General features: G+C 36.5%; 1 protein-coding gene across 1 annotated transcript in view; it reads left to right on the forward strand.

The window, feature by feature from the left end:
- Window positions 1–16,897, forward strand: part of NFX1 (nuclear transcription factor, X-box binding 1) — a 78,087-nt gene that overhangs the window by 41,996 nt on the left and 19,194 nt on the right. Inside the window, 10 exon segments of the mRNA XM_066339576.1 lie at window positions 971–1,053; window positions 1,583–1,691; window positions 5,233–5,352; window positions 6,002–6,081; window positions 6,411–6,641; window positions 6,932–7,005; window positions 9,537–9,638; window positions 11,896–11,937; window positions 12,300–12,398; window positions 16,505–16,571. Coding sequence (XP_066195673.1) covers window positions 971–1,053; window positions 1,583–1,691; window positions 5,233–5,352; window positions 6,002–6,081; window positions 6,411–6,641; window positions 6,932–7,005; window positions 9,537–9,638; window positions 11,896–11,937; window positions 12,300–12,398; window positions 16,505–16,571 — 1,007 coding nt within the window.

Below are 16,897 nucleotides of genomic sequence, written 5' to 3' on the forward strand. Positions count from 1 at the left end.
AGGTTTGAAATAAACTCTTCAGTTTCATTCATCTTTACATAAGGAAAGATTCTTCACATTTGATCTCAAAGATTTCAGACAATGTCTGTTTTAATTTGGACAGTTTCTTACGCCACCTGCCATATTCAATAGGTTGCCATCCCCCTGCTGCTCCCCCATCATCCTGTATAACTTTTGGTCAACTTGTATTTCAGATTCAGTGTAATAGTTTTGCTCTAATCTTGCCTATGTTTCTGGGAAATACAAGCTTTGATTCTGCTTCACATTGTATGATGCTGATCTTGCAGCTGGTCTTTGCATCTGACCATGGCAGAGAGTTCCCATTTGATGTTTCTTGGTATTTTGGATGTAACATCTCGAAATTGCCCTCAATGAAATCTTTAGTTTGATTTACCTCTGTCTACTGAGGTATTTATTTACAAGATATATAAGGAAGTAATATGCATATTTTCTAATATGAGCTTTTGTCTATGAAGACTTTGCTCTTGTGGTATCCAGAAGTGATTCCCTTTTGTTAGCTGTGTATAGTAATAAGGATATTCTTTGCTAGGAGAAGTTTAGTGACCATATAGTAGTAGTTGTTTTTAACTGAACTTTTATTGCCCCACCAATTTAAGCAGTCTTAAATTGGATGTTTGTGGTACTTCAGTGTATCAGAGTATCCTGTTTTCTTTGTTGTATTGTATGGAGTTTATGGTGTGAAGGTTAAGAGAAAATAAATTAGCTTCATGTATTCTGCTTTCTAAAATCCTTTGAATAAGAGTTCTTTAAAGAAGGCAAATGCCCACATGGGGATAATTGTGAGGGAAAACAAGTAATTTAAGTTGCTTGTTGACTTACCCTGTGTTAGTTTCTCCTAGACCATGCCCTGCAACAGCCTTAGCATAATACTATGATTGCAGGTTTATTCTCAGCATACGCAAAGAAAAGTTAGGACTTTGGAGGGCTTTTCTTTTTTTTTTTTTAATAGCTGCTATTACATTCATGTGTGACAAGCGATGCAACAGAAGAGAGTCATGTGGACGACACAAGTGTAATGAAGTTTGCTGTGTGGTAAGTGTACCTGTGGTTTTATAAAATTTTTTGATGTGGTGTATTTGATTTTGTTTGGGATGTTAACAGTCTTTTTTTCTTTTGTATCTTCCCATTTTTATGCATCTTCATTCTCTATTTGCTGTGTGGGTCATGCTCAAAAAGTTTTGTGTGTGTGCATTTATTTGCAAGTTTTGTTTTATAGGTATCATTTAAATGTAAAACCACATTTAAGGCTAAATGCAGGTAATCAATGTAAAGGTGCTTTTTTTTTTGTCAATGCAGAGAGAATAGAGAGGGAAAGCATGTTACTTAATAGGAGAAGCATAAAGCTTGTAGCTGTGGTCTGTAACAGAAGTCTTAAACAGAATCTGCTTAATATTTGTGTATCCATGCAGTGATTGAAAAACTGTATTAATTTTGCCTAAGCTATTTTTTGCACTATTTTGTCAATATATTTTTAGAAGCGGATTGAAACCTCCAAGAAAAAAAAAAATAACCAGTAAGGTTTATAGTTCAGTTCTGCTTTTTCTTTTTTGCCATCTCTTAGGACACAGAACATAAGTGCTCTTTGGTTTGTGGTCGTAAACTCAACTGTGGGCTTCATAGATGTGAAGAGCCCTGCCACCGGGGTAGTTGTCAAACATGCTGGCAAACAAGTGAGTTATGTGCAAAAATACGTATTTGTTATTTATTCTAGGAATACAATATCTCTGTCTGACCAGTTAATGTGATCTATGTCACACTGGTGAAAAGGAGAAAGACAGGTGATGTAGATTGTAAAGATACTGTTAACAGCTCAAAATGCCTTAGCTGCAGTAATACATGTGTCTCTCCTGTATTATATACACATGGACATAGTCAAAGACCTCCATTTTATGGAGACCAACTTTTCATGGAAACATCATGGAAAAGGTGCTAGAGCCTCTGAAGCTCACTGTGCTTGAAATAGCATTGCAGTCTGTCTTAATAGCCTGTAAATGTGATGTGCATGTTGACTTGCAGTTTCTCATCAGAAAAATAAATATTTCTGTGTCTAAACATTTTTCTTGACAAAGCAAAATAGTAATCTTAATGTCTCAGAGGTCCTGTTAGTAACTTCTGGTCTAGTCGAGTCAGAATGCACAGATGGGTGATGCTGGTATAACCACACTAATAACAGCAGAAATAGCAGATTTGGGTACAGATGTAGCGGAATGGGGCCCGGGGCCACTGGCTGGGTTTGCATCTAGGTTTTGGAAGCAAGGGGCTACAGAACTGGCTTCTGTGTGAAGCTGCTAGAAGCTTTCCCAATGTCCAGCGGAGTCAATGCCAGCTGATTCTAAGATGGCTCCACCACTGGCCAAGGTTAAGCCCATCAGAAGTAGCAGTAACATCTCTGTGATAACGTATTTAAGAAGTAAAAAATGTTATTGAACAAATGTTATTGCAGCCAGAGAGGAGAGGAGGCAGCTATGCAGACACTTAAGATCAGTGAAAAAGGAGGGGGAGGAGGTGCTCAGGTGCTGGAGCAGAGCAGCTGTTGGAGAAGAAAGGCCATAGTGAAGCAGCTGTGCCCCTGCAGCCCATGGAGGTCAACAGCAATACAGAGATCCACTTGCAGCCCACAGGGAAACCCCACACTGGAGTGGGTGGATGCCTGAAAGAGACTGTGGACTGGTGGAGTCCTGTGCTGGAACAAGCTCCTGGCAGCGACCTGCAGAACTGTGGAGAGAGGAGCTTGCACTAAAACAGGTTTCCTGGTACGACCTGTGGCTCTCTGGGGAAACCCATGTCAGAGCAGGCTTTGCCTGTGCACCCTTTCGAACAGTGACCTACACTGGAGCAGTTAGTGGAGAATTGTTGCATGCGGGATGGACTTACTTTGCAGAAGTTAATGGAGAGCTCCCTGTGGGAGGGACCCAGCTCTGGAGCAGGGAAGGACTCTTTTCTCTGAGGAGCAACAGGAACAATGTGTGATCAACTGCCCCATTCCCTGACCCCTGCACCACTGGGAGGCAGGACATAGAGCATGAGAGAGAGAGGTAGGGTGGGGAGAAGTGTTTTTAAGATTTATTTTACTTCTCAGTATCCTGAGTTTAGAAATAAGCTCAGTTAGTATCCCCAATCTGTGTCTGTGTTTTACCCATGATGGTATTAGATGAGTGACCTGTTCTGGTCTTTGTCTCAAGTTTTATATTTTCTTTCCCCTGTCTGTGGAAGAGAATGATCAAGCAGCTTTGGTGAGTGCAGGGCATCCAGCCAGGTTCAAGTCACTTTAATGGATAAAAAATTACTTTATTAGATTTTTTGGGAGGAATCAAAGTGGATGCATGGACAAATGGAATGAAGGCAAAATAAAAAGACACCATTTGCACAAATGAAGCTGCTTGTCAACTTACTTATCTGATAGAGATCTGTGCACTTCATGTCCACTGTCTGTCCTGTCATAGTTAAGATTTAACATCTTTCAGTGTAGTCTCATTCCCTGTTCAGTATGTCAGAGTTCTTGAGTGCCAGCAGCTGAAGGCTTGGCTGCACATCTTGAAAGCACATAGTCTTTATGCTAGCAACTGAGAGACCAGATTGATGTATCCTGTGTGCGAGCAGCTGGAGAATGTGATCTTAAGTTATAAGGACCCCTTGATCTGGGTGCCAGCACATGGAAGGTTCAGGATTTGTGTGCGATTTTCCAACAAGTTGGGTTTAAAGCTGGATTGAATAGCTAATAGGAGGAGATCTGCCTCTGGAAATACCCAAGGTTTTGGCCAGTGCCTGGGAAAGGAGTCTGTCCAGGCATGGGTGTTAGACAGAGTGCTAGTATTTCAGATTCATGAATGTGGTGTGCATGTGAATTGTGTGTGTGTGTGTCTTCACTAATAAGCTTTAGTCCTGATGAGCTGAAGAGAAGGAAGAGGACTTAGCTATTAGTATTCTTCTTTACTTGAATTGTTATTCAGGTGGCTTTGTGTTAATCTGTTGATCTGGTCTTGTTATTGCTGTGTATGTATTGTGTATCTTGTCTCTCTGGAATGTGTGTTCAGTCCTGCCCTAGGCTGGACCTGCAAATTGATCAGTAGCCATCAGTATCTACAGAAGTGGGACAGAAGGAACATTTAGATGTTTAGGGTTCAACAGGTTTTGCTTTGGTAGACTAGGAAGGAAGAATCCTGTGATTCCAGAGTTAGTCAGCATGTTCCAGAGAACATGCTGAATTCAGAAGCTTCCTTAACACACTCATCTCCTCTTTGGTTAGAATTGTTGTTTTGTATTTTTGTTGCCCCTTTATTCTCTTACCTCCTCTACCATTTTCAGTTGTTTTTCCTAATCCACTGCCTCTTTATTCTTTATAGACCAGTCATATTCTCTTTTTGTTCTCAGATCTCCTTCTGTATGATGTCAAATGTTTCATATGATTCTGTTTTTTCTAAGCATTTAACTGTTCGAACTGTAGTTTGCATTCCAGTCAGTCTGCCAGGCTCCTTATAGTCTGAAAAAACCAGTGAATTGTATTAATTTTTGTGCAGTATTTTCATTGGGGTGGTATATGTAAGTAGTTCTATTACTTTGTTTATCACTGAGATTTGAATCTTTTAAAAAGTTTAAAACTTGTTTCCCAAACATGGAAGATAAAAAAATGTTCTCAGAATAAAATGGATACTGCCTGAGACAGAACTTCCAAAACATACAGAGTTGGTTTGAAGTATTTGGACAAGTTCATAAGATGCCTTTGAGGATCCATATAATAACAAATACCATAAAGAAGTTATGCTGTCTTTTGGTAATTTTCTTTGGAGTCTTTGTAGTACTATTTTCAGGGCTTGGCAAAATGCCAAAATCTAAACACTGGTCTGAAAAAGTGATGTCAGAAAATTTGGAACACAAAATTTCAGTGATGGGCCTTCTGGAAGAGAATTCAAGTGATACCTCCGGTTTTTAAAGTCAAAGCTAGAACAGTAAAGCTTTCAGCTTGCTCTGGTTCAAAATACTTAGGTTAAAGAACCACTCTGTAAGCAAAGCATAATTCCTAACCAAGTCATCATAGTCTAGTTTTCTTGTAGGAGCCATGAAAGCTAATAAATTCACTAATTTCAAATATTAGTGTTTAATATTAGAAAAGCGAAACTGGAGTAAAACATTTGTATGTCATATAAAGATTTCTCATAGAGGAAACATACAAATAGATGTAGCCATTAATGATATATTTAACTGTTTTTTCAGGTTTTGACGAGTTAACTTGTTATTGTGGTGAATCTGTGATTTACCCCCCTGTACCCTGTGGCACTCATCCACCAGAGTGTAAAAAAACATGCACGAGGCCACATGACTGTGATCATCCAGGTAAGTCAAGCCATTCAGTTTTGATTGGATTTTTTTGGGGTTTTGTTATTTGTTTGGGATTTCTTATTGGTTGGTTTTGTTGTGTGGTTGGGTGGGGTTTTTTTGGGGTTTTTTTTGTTTTTTTAATTTGGGGTTCTTTTAATAAAAATGTAGAAAAGTGTACATAGCTCTATTTGAAAATATATATTCAAGGTCTATACTTGAAAGCCACCCAGCTAAAAACTTTCAATGAATACTAGTAGTGGTACTTCTCACTGCTGCATTCCAAAGATCAAGTGCTCTATCAAAACAGTAGGATAATCTAGTGAACAGTTATTTTCTATGTTCCTTGGAATTACACTGGCTGATCACAAAATAAATAGCATGGGTCAAACAGTTTCTGATAAATTCTGCCTGGGAGCATAACTCTGCTCACAAGTTAGAATATTACCTGCTATTTACTTAGACCATATAGGGAACATTAACATAAACACTTGGCATCATAATTTTTAAAGTACACAATATTCTTTTATGACGCATCATCCTTCCCATAAATTGCATAGTTTTGAAATGCACACTCATGTTTAATCGTCTTTACTGTCTGCTTTAATGCATTCAACTGAAGTATGCTAATAAAACTGTTACAACTTTTATTTGTCTCTGACTGCAGTGTACCATTCATGTCACAGTGAGGAGAAATGTCCCCCCTGTACCTATCTCACTCAAAAATGGTGTATGGGCAAGCATGAAGTAAGTCTGGACAATTAATGTTTTTGAATACTACAGTTTTTTAGGACTGTATGCTTAGATTTTTGTGTCTTTGAAAGGGAATATGTTATTGGAGTTGGAGTTTAATGTGGTTAAATTGGAGAAGTATATAATTTATTCCATATGCATTCAAACCAACTGCTGTATTGGACTATATTATAAAACAAAACTCATTCTTTGACCTAAGATCTTTTAGTATTAAGATTCTTATGTGGACAGAGCCAAATGAAAGTGGGAACAGTAAAAGCACTTCAAGATTTCCCTTGATAATTTTTACTGTTAGTTGTCATCTTCTTCCTTTCCTCTTTCAGCTGCGAAGCAATATTCCTTGTCATCTCACTGACATTTCCTGTGGACTTCGCTGCAATCAAATGTTAAAATGTGGAATGCACAAATGTAAAAGAATTTGTCATAAAGGAGAATGTCTTATAGATGAAGAGTGTAAACAGCCATGTATTATTCCAAGGCTGTATTGTAATCATCCATGTATGGCTCCATGTCATCCTTCTTCACCCTGTCCAACAACATCCTGCTGTGCAAAGGTTAGATACCCAAAGAAAATTCACTGCAAAGTCACAGGTGAATTGTATGGTTTAATTATCAGCCAGTAACAGTTGTGATGTTTGTATATTGATAGCATGCCATTATTTCTTTAAACCTAAAATACTGATTTTTTAAAAATAAAACTATTCATGACTTCTAGTTTGCCATTATTCCACTAAAAAGGAAAAATTTATTCATTGTAAAATGAATAAATTTATATCCTTCACACCCCTTCATGGCCATAAAAAGACAAAATTTTAAAAAGCTGTTCACTTGTGTGTTATGGCAGGTTGATCTTCAGTGTGAATGTGGAAGAAGAAAGGAGAGTATGATTTGCTCAGAAGCATCCAGTACATATCAAAGGTTAGCATGGTAGTAATTCTTTCAATTCCTTACTGGACATACTGCTTTGCAGTTTGATTAAATTTCAGATTTGACTAAATATATTTAGTTCACAAGGTTTTTCATGTTTTTTTATTCTTTGACATATGGTGGTTTGGGGGGGGGGTTGGTATTTCGCTGTGCTTTCATACCAGCTGTGCTGTAGTAGAACACTTTTTTTTTTACTCTTGTTAATCTAACTATGGTGGTGTGTCAAAGCTTGACTCTCCATATGTGGAACTTTATTTTACCCACACAGAGCAATTAGGTACAGACAAATTCAGGCTCCTGAATTTAGGTAATTGTAGTCCATGTGTGACTTGCTGTCCCCGTTTTCAATCGTGTGATGTAACCTAGTCAGTAGAGATGATGGACACTAAAGAGCAATTTGAAGTAATTCTGAAATAGCTAAATTTAGGTAGGAGAGCTTTGGCAGCTAAATCTTGGGTTTTAATATGGAAACTGAGCCCTACCCAACTGTATTTATTCCAACAGTCTCTAAATCCTATGTCTAAACTTATTTTTTTCTCTCAGAGAGAGCAAGGAATGGACATATGAAAAGAAGGAAAGTGGGGCTTTGGAACTTTTGAAACTAATATAGCGTAACATTACTACTTAAAAAATCTTATTCTGATGCTGTGATTGAAAGGGAATAAAAAAAAGTTAATCTAGAGAGTTGGTATGTGATTGGAGTTCTGCTCTGTATCCTCGTTGTTGGGCGACCAAAGTCTGAGATTCTTCCTGTCTTTCAAAGAAAGCTTCTTAATGATGGTTTTATTTGGAACTGGTATCTGAGGGCCCTTTTTCCATTCTAGCCCAGCTTAGGGTATGCTGCTTGGTTTCTGCTGAACAGTGTCCATATTCAAGTTCTGCCAGAAGATAGCTTAGCTTAGGTACTTAATATTACCTAATGAATATAAGGAGAAAAATGTACTAATTAGAAACAATCAAGAACAGTTGTAATCAATACTAAGTTAAATGCAAGATACATGTACAGAAGTTTGGTATTTTTGGTATTTTCATCACTATGAATACAAATCAGAAGACTGGCTCAACTTTGAAATACCAGTTTAAATTGACAAATACTTGTCACTAATGATAAGGTCAGAAGATAATGTCCAAGTCCTGACTTTTGAAGGCTGTTGTTTCTCTGCTGTTGTATAGCTCAGGCAGTGCAAAAACATTCATGCAAGGAAAATGATTCTTTGAAGCCAATGAGAGTTCTTGCATGCATAAGGTGAATACAAATATACTTATTTCTCTGATCAGAGCCCAAATCGAGAGAAAGAAATTGTTCTGTTTAAAGCAAGTGTTTATATCAGTTAGAACGTGTTCATATGTGCTTAGAAATTTCTCGACTTGTGATAGTAATGTACCAGCCAAATTTGATAATTCCAGCTGTTCAGGTGCCTGAAAGATTATTCTGATTTTGCGGAGATAAGTTTGCCTTTTTTTACTAACTATCACCAAACCAAACCAACAACAACAAAAAACCCCATAAACAAAACAGCCACAGCAAAGTAAAAGTCAGCAAATTAGGGGAGTATCCAAGTTTTCTCAGAAATTTTAGAGAAATGATGAAACCACTTTGGGCTTTGTCAGTGAATGTTTGTGAAAGAATGCCCAAGGGAACAGGAAATATCTGTGCTGCTATATCTGTACATATGGCACAAATGATGCTATCATATCATCTAATGTCCTATTACTTAGCCTTTGGCATTAACTGATCAATATGAAGTGCCTCTCAAGTGATTTTTTTTTATGAAGTATGGTTAGTCTCCTTCCTGATAGGTGGCTGGTTCTTTGAATGTGATGAAAAACATAAAGAAATAAACATATAGAAACAAATGTATTCTTTTATCTGAATGTAACACAAAATATAGTTCAAGAGGACACAATGTTTCATTTTTTTGAAGTTTGTTTGAAAATTATATGGGATATTCCCATTAAAAAATCCTATATATTTTAGTTATACGAATTTTACCAAGCAAAGGAGACTGGGAAGACTTGTTAAAGGGAATTAGGAAGAATTTTCATAAGGAAGATAGTAAATATCTCAGTAGACATTTGATCCTTTCCTTGTGGATTGTGTTAACCATATTTTCCAAGCAAATTTCTGAGTACTTTATAAATTCACATTACATATTTTAGTTGCACACAATTAACAAAGAATCAGATAAAATGATAATTAAAGCTATATGGTCAGCTGCAGTTTGTATAATTAGCAAGTGAGGAGATAGAGTATTCGCCTTGCATAATTTCAACTTGCATAAGAAGCATGTTCGTTTGTTTCTCCTAGTTTAAGGAGATGAGAGTTAACTCTTGATTTACATAACTAGATTAGACTCCTGAAACTTGGTGATGTACAATTAGAATTCCATTCTGTAATCTAATGGGAAAATGATCAGTCTGTCTTACTTCTTCCACCTAGAGGTTAAATCTGTACCCTTGTATACATAAACTTTTCAGAAGTTTGTGTTTCCTCAAATGAAATCTACCACTCTTTTTTTCAGAATAGCTGCTATATCTATAGCAACTAAGCTGACAGATCTACAGCTTGGGGATTCAGTGGAAATCAGCAGGCTTATTACAAAAAAAGAAATGAAGCAGGCCAGGTAAGGAGATACATATAGTAATGTATTTGAAACCTTTGTGTGTACCTGCAGCACAGGTGACATGCAAAATGCATAAATATGGTGGTAAGTAAATACTTACAGTCTTCCTATGCAGCCTGACACTACTTCAGCAATACTGCCAAAAGAGTATTTTGCAGCTCTGTGGTGGTTCATGGTTTTGCTTTCATGTAGAATGAGTTCTCTGTCATTGGTTGGTTGTTATAATTAAGTGTGGAACAATACAACTGTGGTTTCAGAGTTTTTTTCCTACTCAGCCAACTCATTGGAGTTCCTCTGGATTTTTTTTCAGATTTCTAGACAGGACAATAGACTTTATCTTCTGTTTCAGCAATCTAGTGTTACTTTCTGGATTATTGATAAGGCCATATTTTCTCCTAGTCATCACCTTACTATTTACAATATTTTCTATTACCCTTTTTTGAAATTTTCATGTGTGTATTTCAGTTTGATCAGTGCTTTGGTGTTGTCATCCTGGCTGGCACCGCAAACCTGATTTTAATTTTGTGACATAAGTTTTCCTGATGTTCCTTAGGATTGAAATAGCTTGTCCTTTTACTTTTGGTATCATTTCTTTATGAAGTTGTCAACTTTCCCTAACATCCTTCTGTCAGAAACTTGACTGACTGAAGTCTTTGCCTTTGAAGTCCCTAATCTCTGATTTTAGTTTATTTCTATGTCTTCTTTTTTTATATTGAATTTGAGTATTTCAGAGTCAGTCTATTATGTGTGTTAAAATCTAATATTCCTTTGTATTGTGTAGAGTCAAAATGACATTTCCCATATAATTGTTTCATGACTTCCTGTATCAAAAGCTAGTGCCAGCATACTTAAGAACTTTTGTTATTGTGTTGTAGTCACTAACACCTATCTTTCTGTGTGAACAGACACTGCCCTTTCCTTGAACAGTTGAAATTACCAGAGATGACTTTTCTTTGTACAAGTCTTTCCTAATATGATATGATATCTAAACTGGGGTAGGTAGCCTTTATTCAAGGACTATCAGAGGAAGTATTCTCTGTTCTCTCTTTTTGTCTACTGAATACTAGGGCAGGGGGAAAAGAGATGGTGGTACATAAAGTACTCTGAAATTTCTAGTTTATTGTCACACACCAGTATTTTCAAGGTAATATACGAATCTGTTTCATTCAGTTACAATAGCAGAATGTTTTCTGCAAGCTGCAGGGATTTTCTTTCTTTGTTTCACTCTCCTGTCCTGTTGGTAGACATTTTATACTTCAGCTTAGATTTCTTTAGAGCTTGGGATTTTTCTTGAAAAATTTGGTCAGACCTAAAGCAGCTTCTCTAAATTGGCTACATTCCTCTTTTAGGAGAAAATAGTTCTTCAAGCAAATTACTTTAAACAGTACCAGGTTGATCTTAAGAGGGCAATTATGTTAGCTTTCTTTTGTCTCCTTCAAGAAAGCCTCAGAAGTTCTGGATCCTGGAACTATTTGTCTCCAAAGATGATATATGCCACTGAATAAACCAGTTTGTACCAGTTTCCCCTGTAGTTTTGGTTTGGTTTTTTTGTTGTTGTTGTTGTTTTGGTTTTGTTTTTTGTTTCCTGTTTTTATTGTGGTCTTGTTTTGGTTTTTTTAATCAAGAAAATTAATTAACTTATGCAGGCTGGGAAAAGAAGTTTGGAAGAACTGCCACTGAAATTCTGGGGAATCCTGATTCTGCTCCAACGTTTTAATCCCTCAAAATAAAATTATGACAGAAAATTGAAATTCATAACTCTGCTGACACTAGAAATCAAGGGTTCAGTTGAAATACTCATGTTTATGGTTCATCGTAATCCTTCATACACATGTCTTTTTCCTGGCTGATAATTTTTTTCTAATCCATAGGAGGTGACATCTTCCATTGCTGATTTCCAGTCCTTCTTAGCATCTCCTCAGTGCTCCTGTCAGCTTCATTATTCTCTCAAATCATAAAATTTATCAGTATAAAATCTAGTTCAGAAGCTTTTTTCCTCAGTTCCTATGTGACTTTGGTAATTGCTGCTCCTGTTCAAGACCTAGAGAAGGGATTGGTGCTCAAAGATCTTTGATTGTTGCTTGTTTATTTTTAGCTCTGTCTGTTCTAATAAAATAACATATTCTCACACATTCTTGTTACTTTTTCAGACTGTTATAATGTGACACCAACAAGCTACAGTTTGAAAAGTATGAGTAGCAGCAGTGATTTTAATTGTATTTTTTTTTCATAATTGTATTTTTTTTTCATAATTCAGGTTGCAATGTGATGAAGAATGCTTAGCTCTTCAGAGGAACAGGTGGGAAATTAACTTGCTTACTTTTTTTTTTTAACAGAAGTAGTCTAGGTTTGGAAAGTTAATGCTATGTGGAGGAGAAATCTTTTTCTTCATGACTTAGAGAAAAGATAAATATGGGGATGGTTCCTGTTACAAAGATCTATATTGAGTGATCAGAAATCTTGCTAGAATATTATAGATCTAAATGAGTAGTTTTGGATGTACAGACCATATCTTTTGCAAGCTATTAATTTGTATTAGTGACATGTAACTTTACTCTTTGATGACAAGTGTGGAAGGTTGGGGGGATTTATATGGGGGGGTTATGTTTGCTTATGTTTTTGTTATATTCTGGGTTTTTTTCCTCCTACCCTCAAATTTAGGCGCCTTGCTGAAGCTCTTGAAATAGATGATAATTCTGATCCTTTTAATATCCGTTCTTCTGGACCAAAGTACAGTGACCTTTTAAAAGAAGATGCAAGGTATGTGTTTTAATGATGGCAGGTGTCATAAGTCAACAGTGGTGAGAGCAAGATGGGAAATGCAGAACAGTTTTTTACTCTTCTAAAAATAGCAGTCCTGGCAGTAGATGGCAGTTGAGGCAAAGGAGTTGTGCACTTCTCAAGTCCTCCTAAATGAGAACCTGAAATGTAAAATGTGCCTGACAGGTTGCTTTTTTCTGTAATTGGATCGGATTTAAAGTGGCAAGATCATTTTACACCATTCTCACTATGAATCAGTAGTTGTACTTCTCACATCTCTACTGCTTTTACTCAGAAACAACTTCCACCTCAGTGCTCCTTATAGATGTTTCAAAACAAAGACAAAAGTGATGGCTAAATAATGAAATATGCTCTCATAGCCTGCTGTTCTTTCTACCAGTCTAATTTGGGTGGGTTTTTTTTGCCTTACTGCTTTTATTTTAAAAATAAAGTAATGAAATTAATAAAACTTTGATTGTAGAGCAAAGCTTATCCCAATGTGACTGCATAGAGGATTGCTAGACTGAAAAATCCTAAAATGAGGCAATGTGAAATCAAGGTAATATCAAAACCAGCACACTAATAAATACTTTGCAATCTGGAATGACAGGGAGAGATCAGAGACATTTTTCAAAAGATGTTAACATGATGTGTCATCTAAGTGTTTTTTCTCTTGTATGTGTTTGTACACATGACATTAGTTTTTACCAGGTCTAAGTTTTTTAGAAGAGCTTAGTATGTTTTGTTCTTGCCTCAGTATTCTAATGCTGCATAAATTCCATAGTTTTGTAAGGATCTTTGCTACTTGAAAGCCCTTTATTTGATCTGCTGATATGTTGAGATAAGTGAAAATTTTGCATAAGCATCCATTCAGAATTTGAGTAAGTTATGTCTTCTTTACTTCCAACTGATGAGCCTCATGCAAAATAGGAGCTGAATGTTTTCATTGTGGAGCTACTGTTTTATTAGTATTTGCACTTAAAAGTGCTATTTTATAAGGACTATTCTCTTAGTTGTGTGTAGAATATGTTTTGCTTCATCTTTCTTAGAAGACACAGCACACACTTTCAGTACAGTGAGAAAGTGAAAATTTTGCATTGTGTCTGTAGTCTACTGTGGTTTTTTGGAGTAAAATCCTATCTTGTCTTTCTGCCAGCCACTACCCATAGTGCAATGTTCATTTTTCATGTACAGAACTGACCAGGGTCATGCACTGTACTGCAGATGGTTGAACAGACACCTTAAAAAGTAGCCCTAATGCTTCCACACTCCTTCTCTTGTCATTCTTTCGGTGATTTTACTAGTGTTTCCTTTGTAGTCACTTTACACTGGTATTTTACAATAAACTAATACACCAAGGCTATTCTTACTGATTTATAGCTAAAGCAAAAGTTTTTTGTTAGTCTTCAAGTCAATTGCTTTGTACATTTAATTACTGGATTTCATTTATCTAATTTTAAAGATAAATGAGTTTCTCTTTATAGTAACATAGCTCTCTTTACAAGAGCAACAGTCTGCAATTTGTGAATCTGTGGCTTTATTAATTTGCTTACTTGACTGCTCCTGATGATCTTTCGTCTCAGTAATCTAGCAAAAAATTTGGCTTTCCATCAAGATGGCAGGATCCAGAAGTTGTATCTGTTACAGTATGTTTTTCAGGTGGCTCAGTATTCTGAATATTTTCTGACAAATTTATTTATTCATGCTTGAGCGCATCACTCCAGTGATGGAGGAGTTAAGGGCTTGTGGCTTTCTGCAGAGCATAAGTAACATACAGGATCTTAGAATGATTGAGAAACCGACAGCTGCCTCACTGTGCATTCAGAGTCACTGCCTCAAGAGTAGCAGCTGCCAAAGTCATTACTAGAATGCCATATTATCTTCTTTAGGCAATTAATTGATCTACGTAGCCAATACATTGTCAAGAGCGGAAAGAAATGTGTACCTAAAAATGAAGAAAACTCAAGAAGGCTGTAAGAACTCCTGATTTGGAGGTAGTGTTTTTGATTACTTCTGTAATCTTTAATTACAGAACCCTAAGGCTCCGAAATGCAGTACAACTCCAGACAATAGGAATAAAATAAGTGAGTGTAAGCATGCGAGGATAATATGTCTGCTTTGTAGGACAGTGACAGGAGAAGGGGGCACCAGGAAGAGCATAGTAATGCTGATGCACACTAATCTTGCTGATGTTTGTCAGGATCTGATAAGGAGTCAAAAGAAGTCTCTCCGCCATATATTTTTACATGAGGAGGTAGTCTGGTGCCAAGGGGAAACATCTTGTAGCATGAAGATGACTACCAACTGAGCACAGTTTAGGGGCTACAGGTCCACTGGCTGGACACCTCAACACTGATCTTTCTAAAAAGCTTCAGAAATACACACGGAATGTAAGCAAATGCTCAGGCTGATCTGTTGACATGAAGTCGGAGGATAGACCAGCACTAGTATCAATGTCCAATTGGACATTGATGATGTTGAGGTTACAATTTGACAAATTAAAACTACTGGAGAAAGAGGGAACATCTGGAGTATCTAGCCACCTGGAGCTACACAGAAGAAAATTTTCTTGTTTTGTCACTGGCTGTGCAAAACCCCACTATATGGACTATGAAAACACTATATGGACTATGAAAATCTCTGGTTTAATAGACTCCTAAAGGGCTTGCCTTTTTTTTTTTTTTTTTTTTTTTTTTAAATCCTCCAGTGTGTTAGCTGGTTCCTTATTATGCTTTTAAATACTATATATCACATGCTTGTGGACCTTCTCATTGGGTTGTTGATACTTTTTTTTTTTACCTGTCATGATCACTTCACCTTGAAATTTGGGTGTTCACAGTTGGCATTTGGTGTAGTATGTTCTTTCTAATCCTCTGAATCTTGAAGGTATCAGTGGGTTGGTTGGATTTTTTGTTTGGGGGTTGGGGCTTTTTTTGAACTGGAAATTACTGCTGTAATATTTTTTCCAAAACCTCATACCACATGACCTGACTCTGTATTTCAAGTGTAGGTGTCTGGAGGTCCCTTTCTTTTTAACTCTACCCAGTTAAGGTTCTTTTTCAAATTCTCTCAGTGTTATACTTCTGTCTACTGAAGACCAAGGAATTCTCATGCAGTGTCTGTGTACTCTTGATAAACCTTGAAGGTTTGGTTACCAGTAATGAACTGAGTCCATTGTATCTGATAAAGTGATGTTGGTAGCTAAGGTATTCAATGTTGTCATTTTGCACATTTGTTTGAGACCATTTGTATGGTCTTTTGATGATATATTCACTTCAATATCCAGAACTTTGGTAGGTTATCTGCCAAAGATAGCTGTGCTTATTTTGGTAGGGACTTCTTGACTGGTTAAATTCTGACATTCACAAAGTGGTACGGAATAGAGCCTGGTTTTTGAAGAATTATTTACTGCTAACCAGCTTTGAGATATAAATCTTTGGGTAGCCTTTTTTCCCCATGGGGTTGGTGGCCTAACAAATAGCAACATTACTTTTAAAGTTATTTTACCTGCTTATTTAAGAACAGAGCACAAAGTTCACCCTTAAGTGACAGACTTGAAGTACTGTGATGAAGCTAGTTACAAAAAAATACTTTAAATAAATCATTAGTATTTCACATCTAGAATGTTTTCTTTGCTTGCAAGTAGCTTTATGCTGCTTCTTGCATTCTTAATAATTTGTTATGCTAGGTGAGCTGAAGACCAAAATCAGTGAGCTTTGTCTCAGAAAAGAACTCCACTTTGTTTACCCTATCTCCATTTTTGTGTCTCATCATATATTGTAATTAAGTAAATTAATGACAAGTAATTTAAAAACACCAAAATGGCAACTTGAAAATCTACATTATTCATTTGAAAATGTAGAATTGTATTGTCAGACATTAGAACCATGTCACAGAATTTTATTCTCGGTTCCAGTTGTTGAAGAGAAAATAATTATTTTTGTAATAGTGATGAAACACTAACAATATTTTAATGTGAACGAAGCTTCTGCTTCAGTCAGCTGTGTTCTTCAGTTTTGTTCTTGTTGAAATATATTACAAAATATGAAGATATTTTATCCTTGTACACACTCTTGCCTTGTTAACCTAGAACACTGTTCTTGCAGGAGGGATATAAAATTTGTCAGTGACATTGAGAAGGAAATGAGACTGCTTGTGGAAGCTGTGAATAAGGTCAGTATTCATATACTCTGTATGGATTCTAAGAATTGGTTTCTTTTGGGGGGCGGGAGTTTGATATTACTAAACATTTTTAATACTTGTAGTTGTGAGTTGACACTTGATCTGTTTGGGCTCCAATACAGTGCGCAATTTATTGTAAAAAACCCAAAATTTTTAGGAGACCTAGTAGTTCAGGATCACTTTGGTGCCAGACTTTGCTTAAGCATTCAAGCAGTGTTAGGCTTTAATCATCAATGGATTATCATCAGTTTTTGGATCTCCATTAATAAAATACTGTCAAAGATGATGTTTAAACATTCAGACTTTGAGAAGGAAAG

The sequence above is a fragment of the Sylvia atricapilla genome, chromosome 1, assembly GCF_009819655.1.
Source record: "Sylvia atricapilla isolate bSylAtr1 chromosome 1, bSylAtr1.pri, whole genome shotgun sequence".
NCBI lineage: Eukaryota > Metazoa > Chordata > Aves > Passeriformes > Sylviidae > Sylvia > Sylvia atricapilla.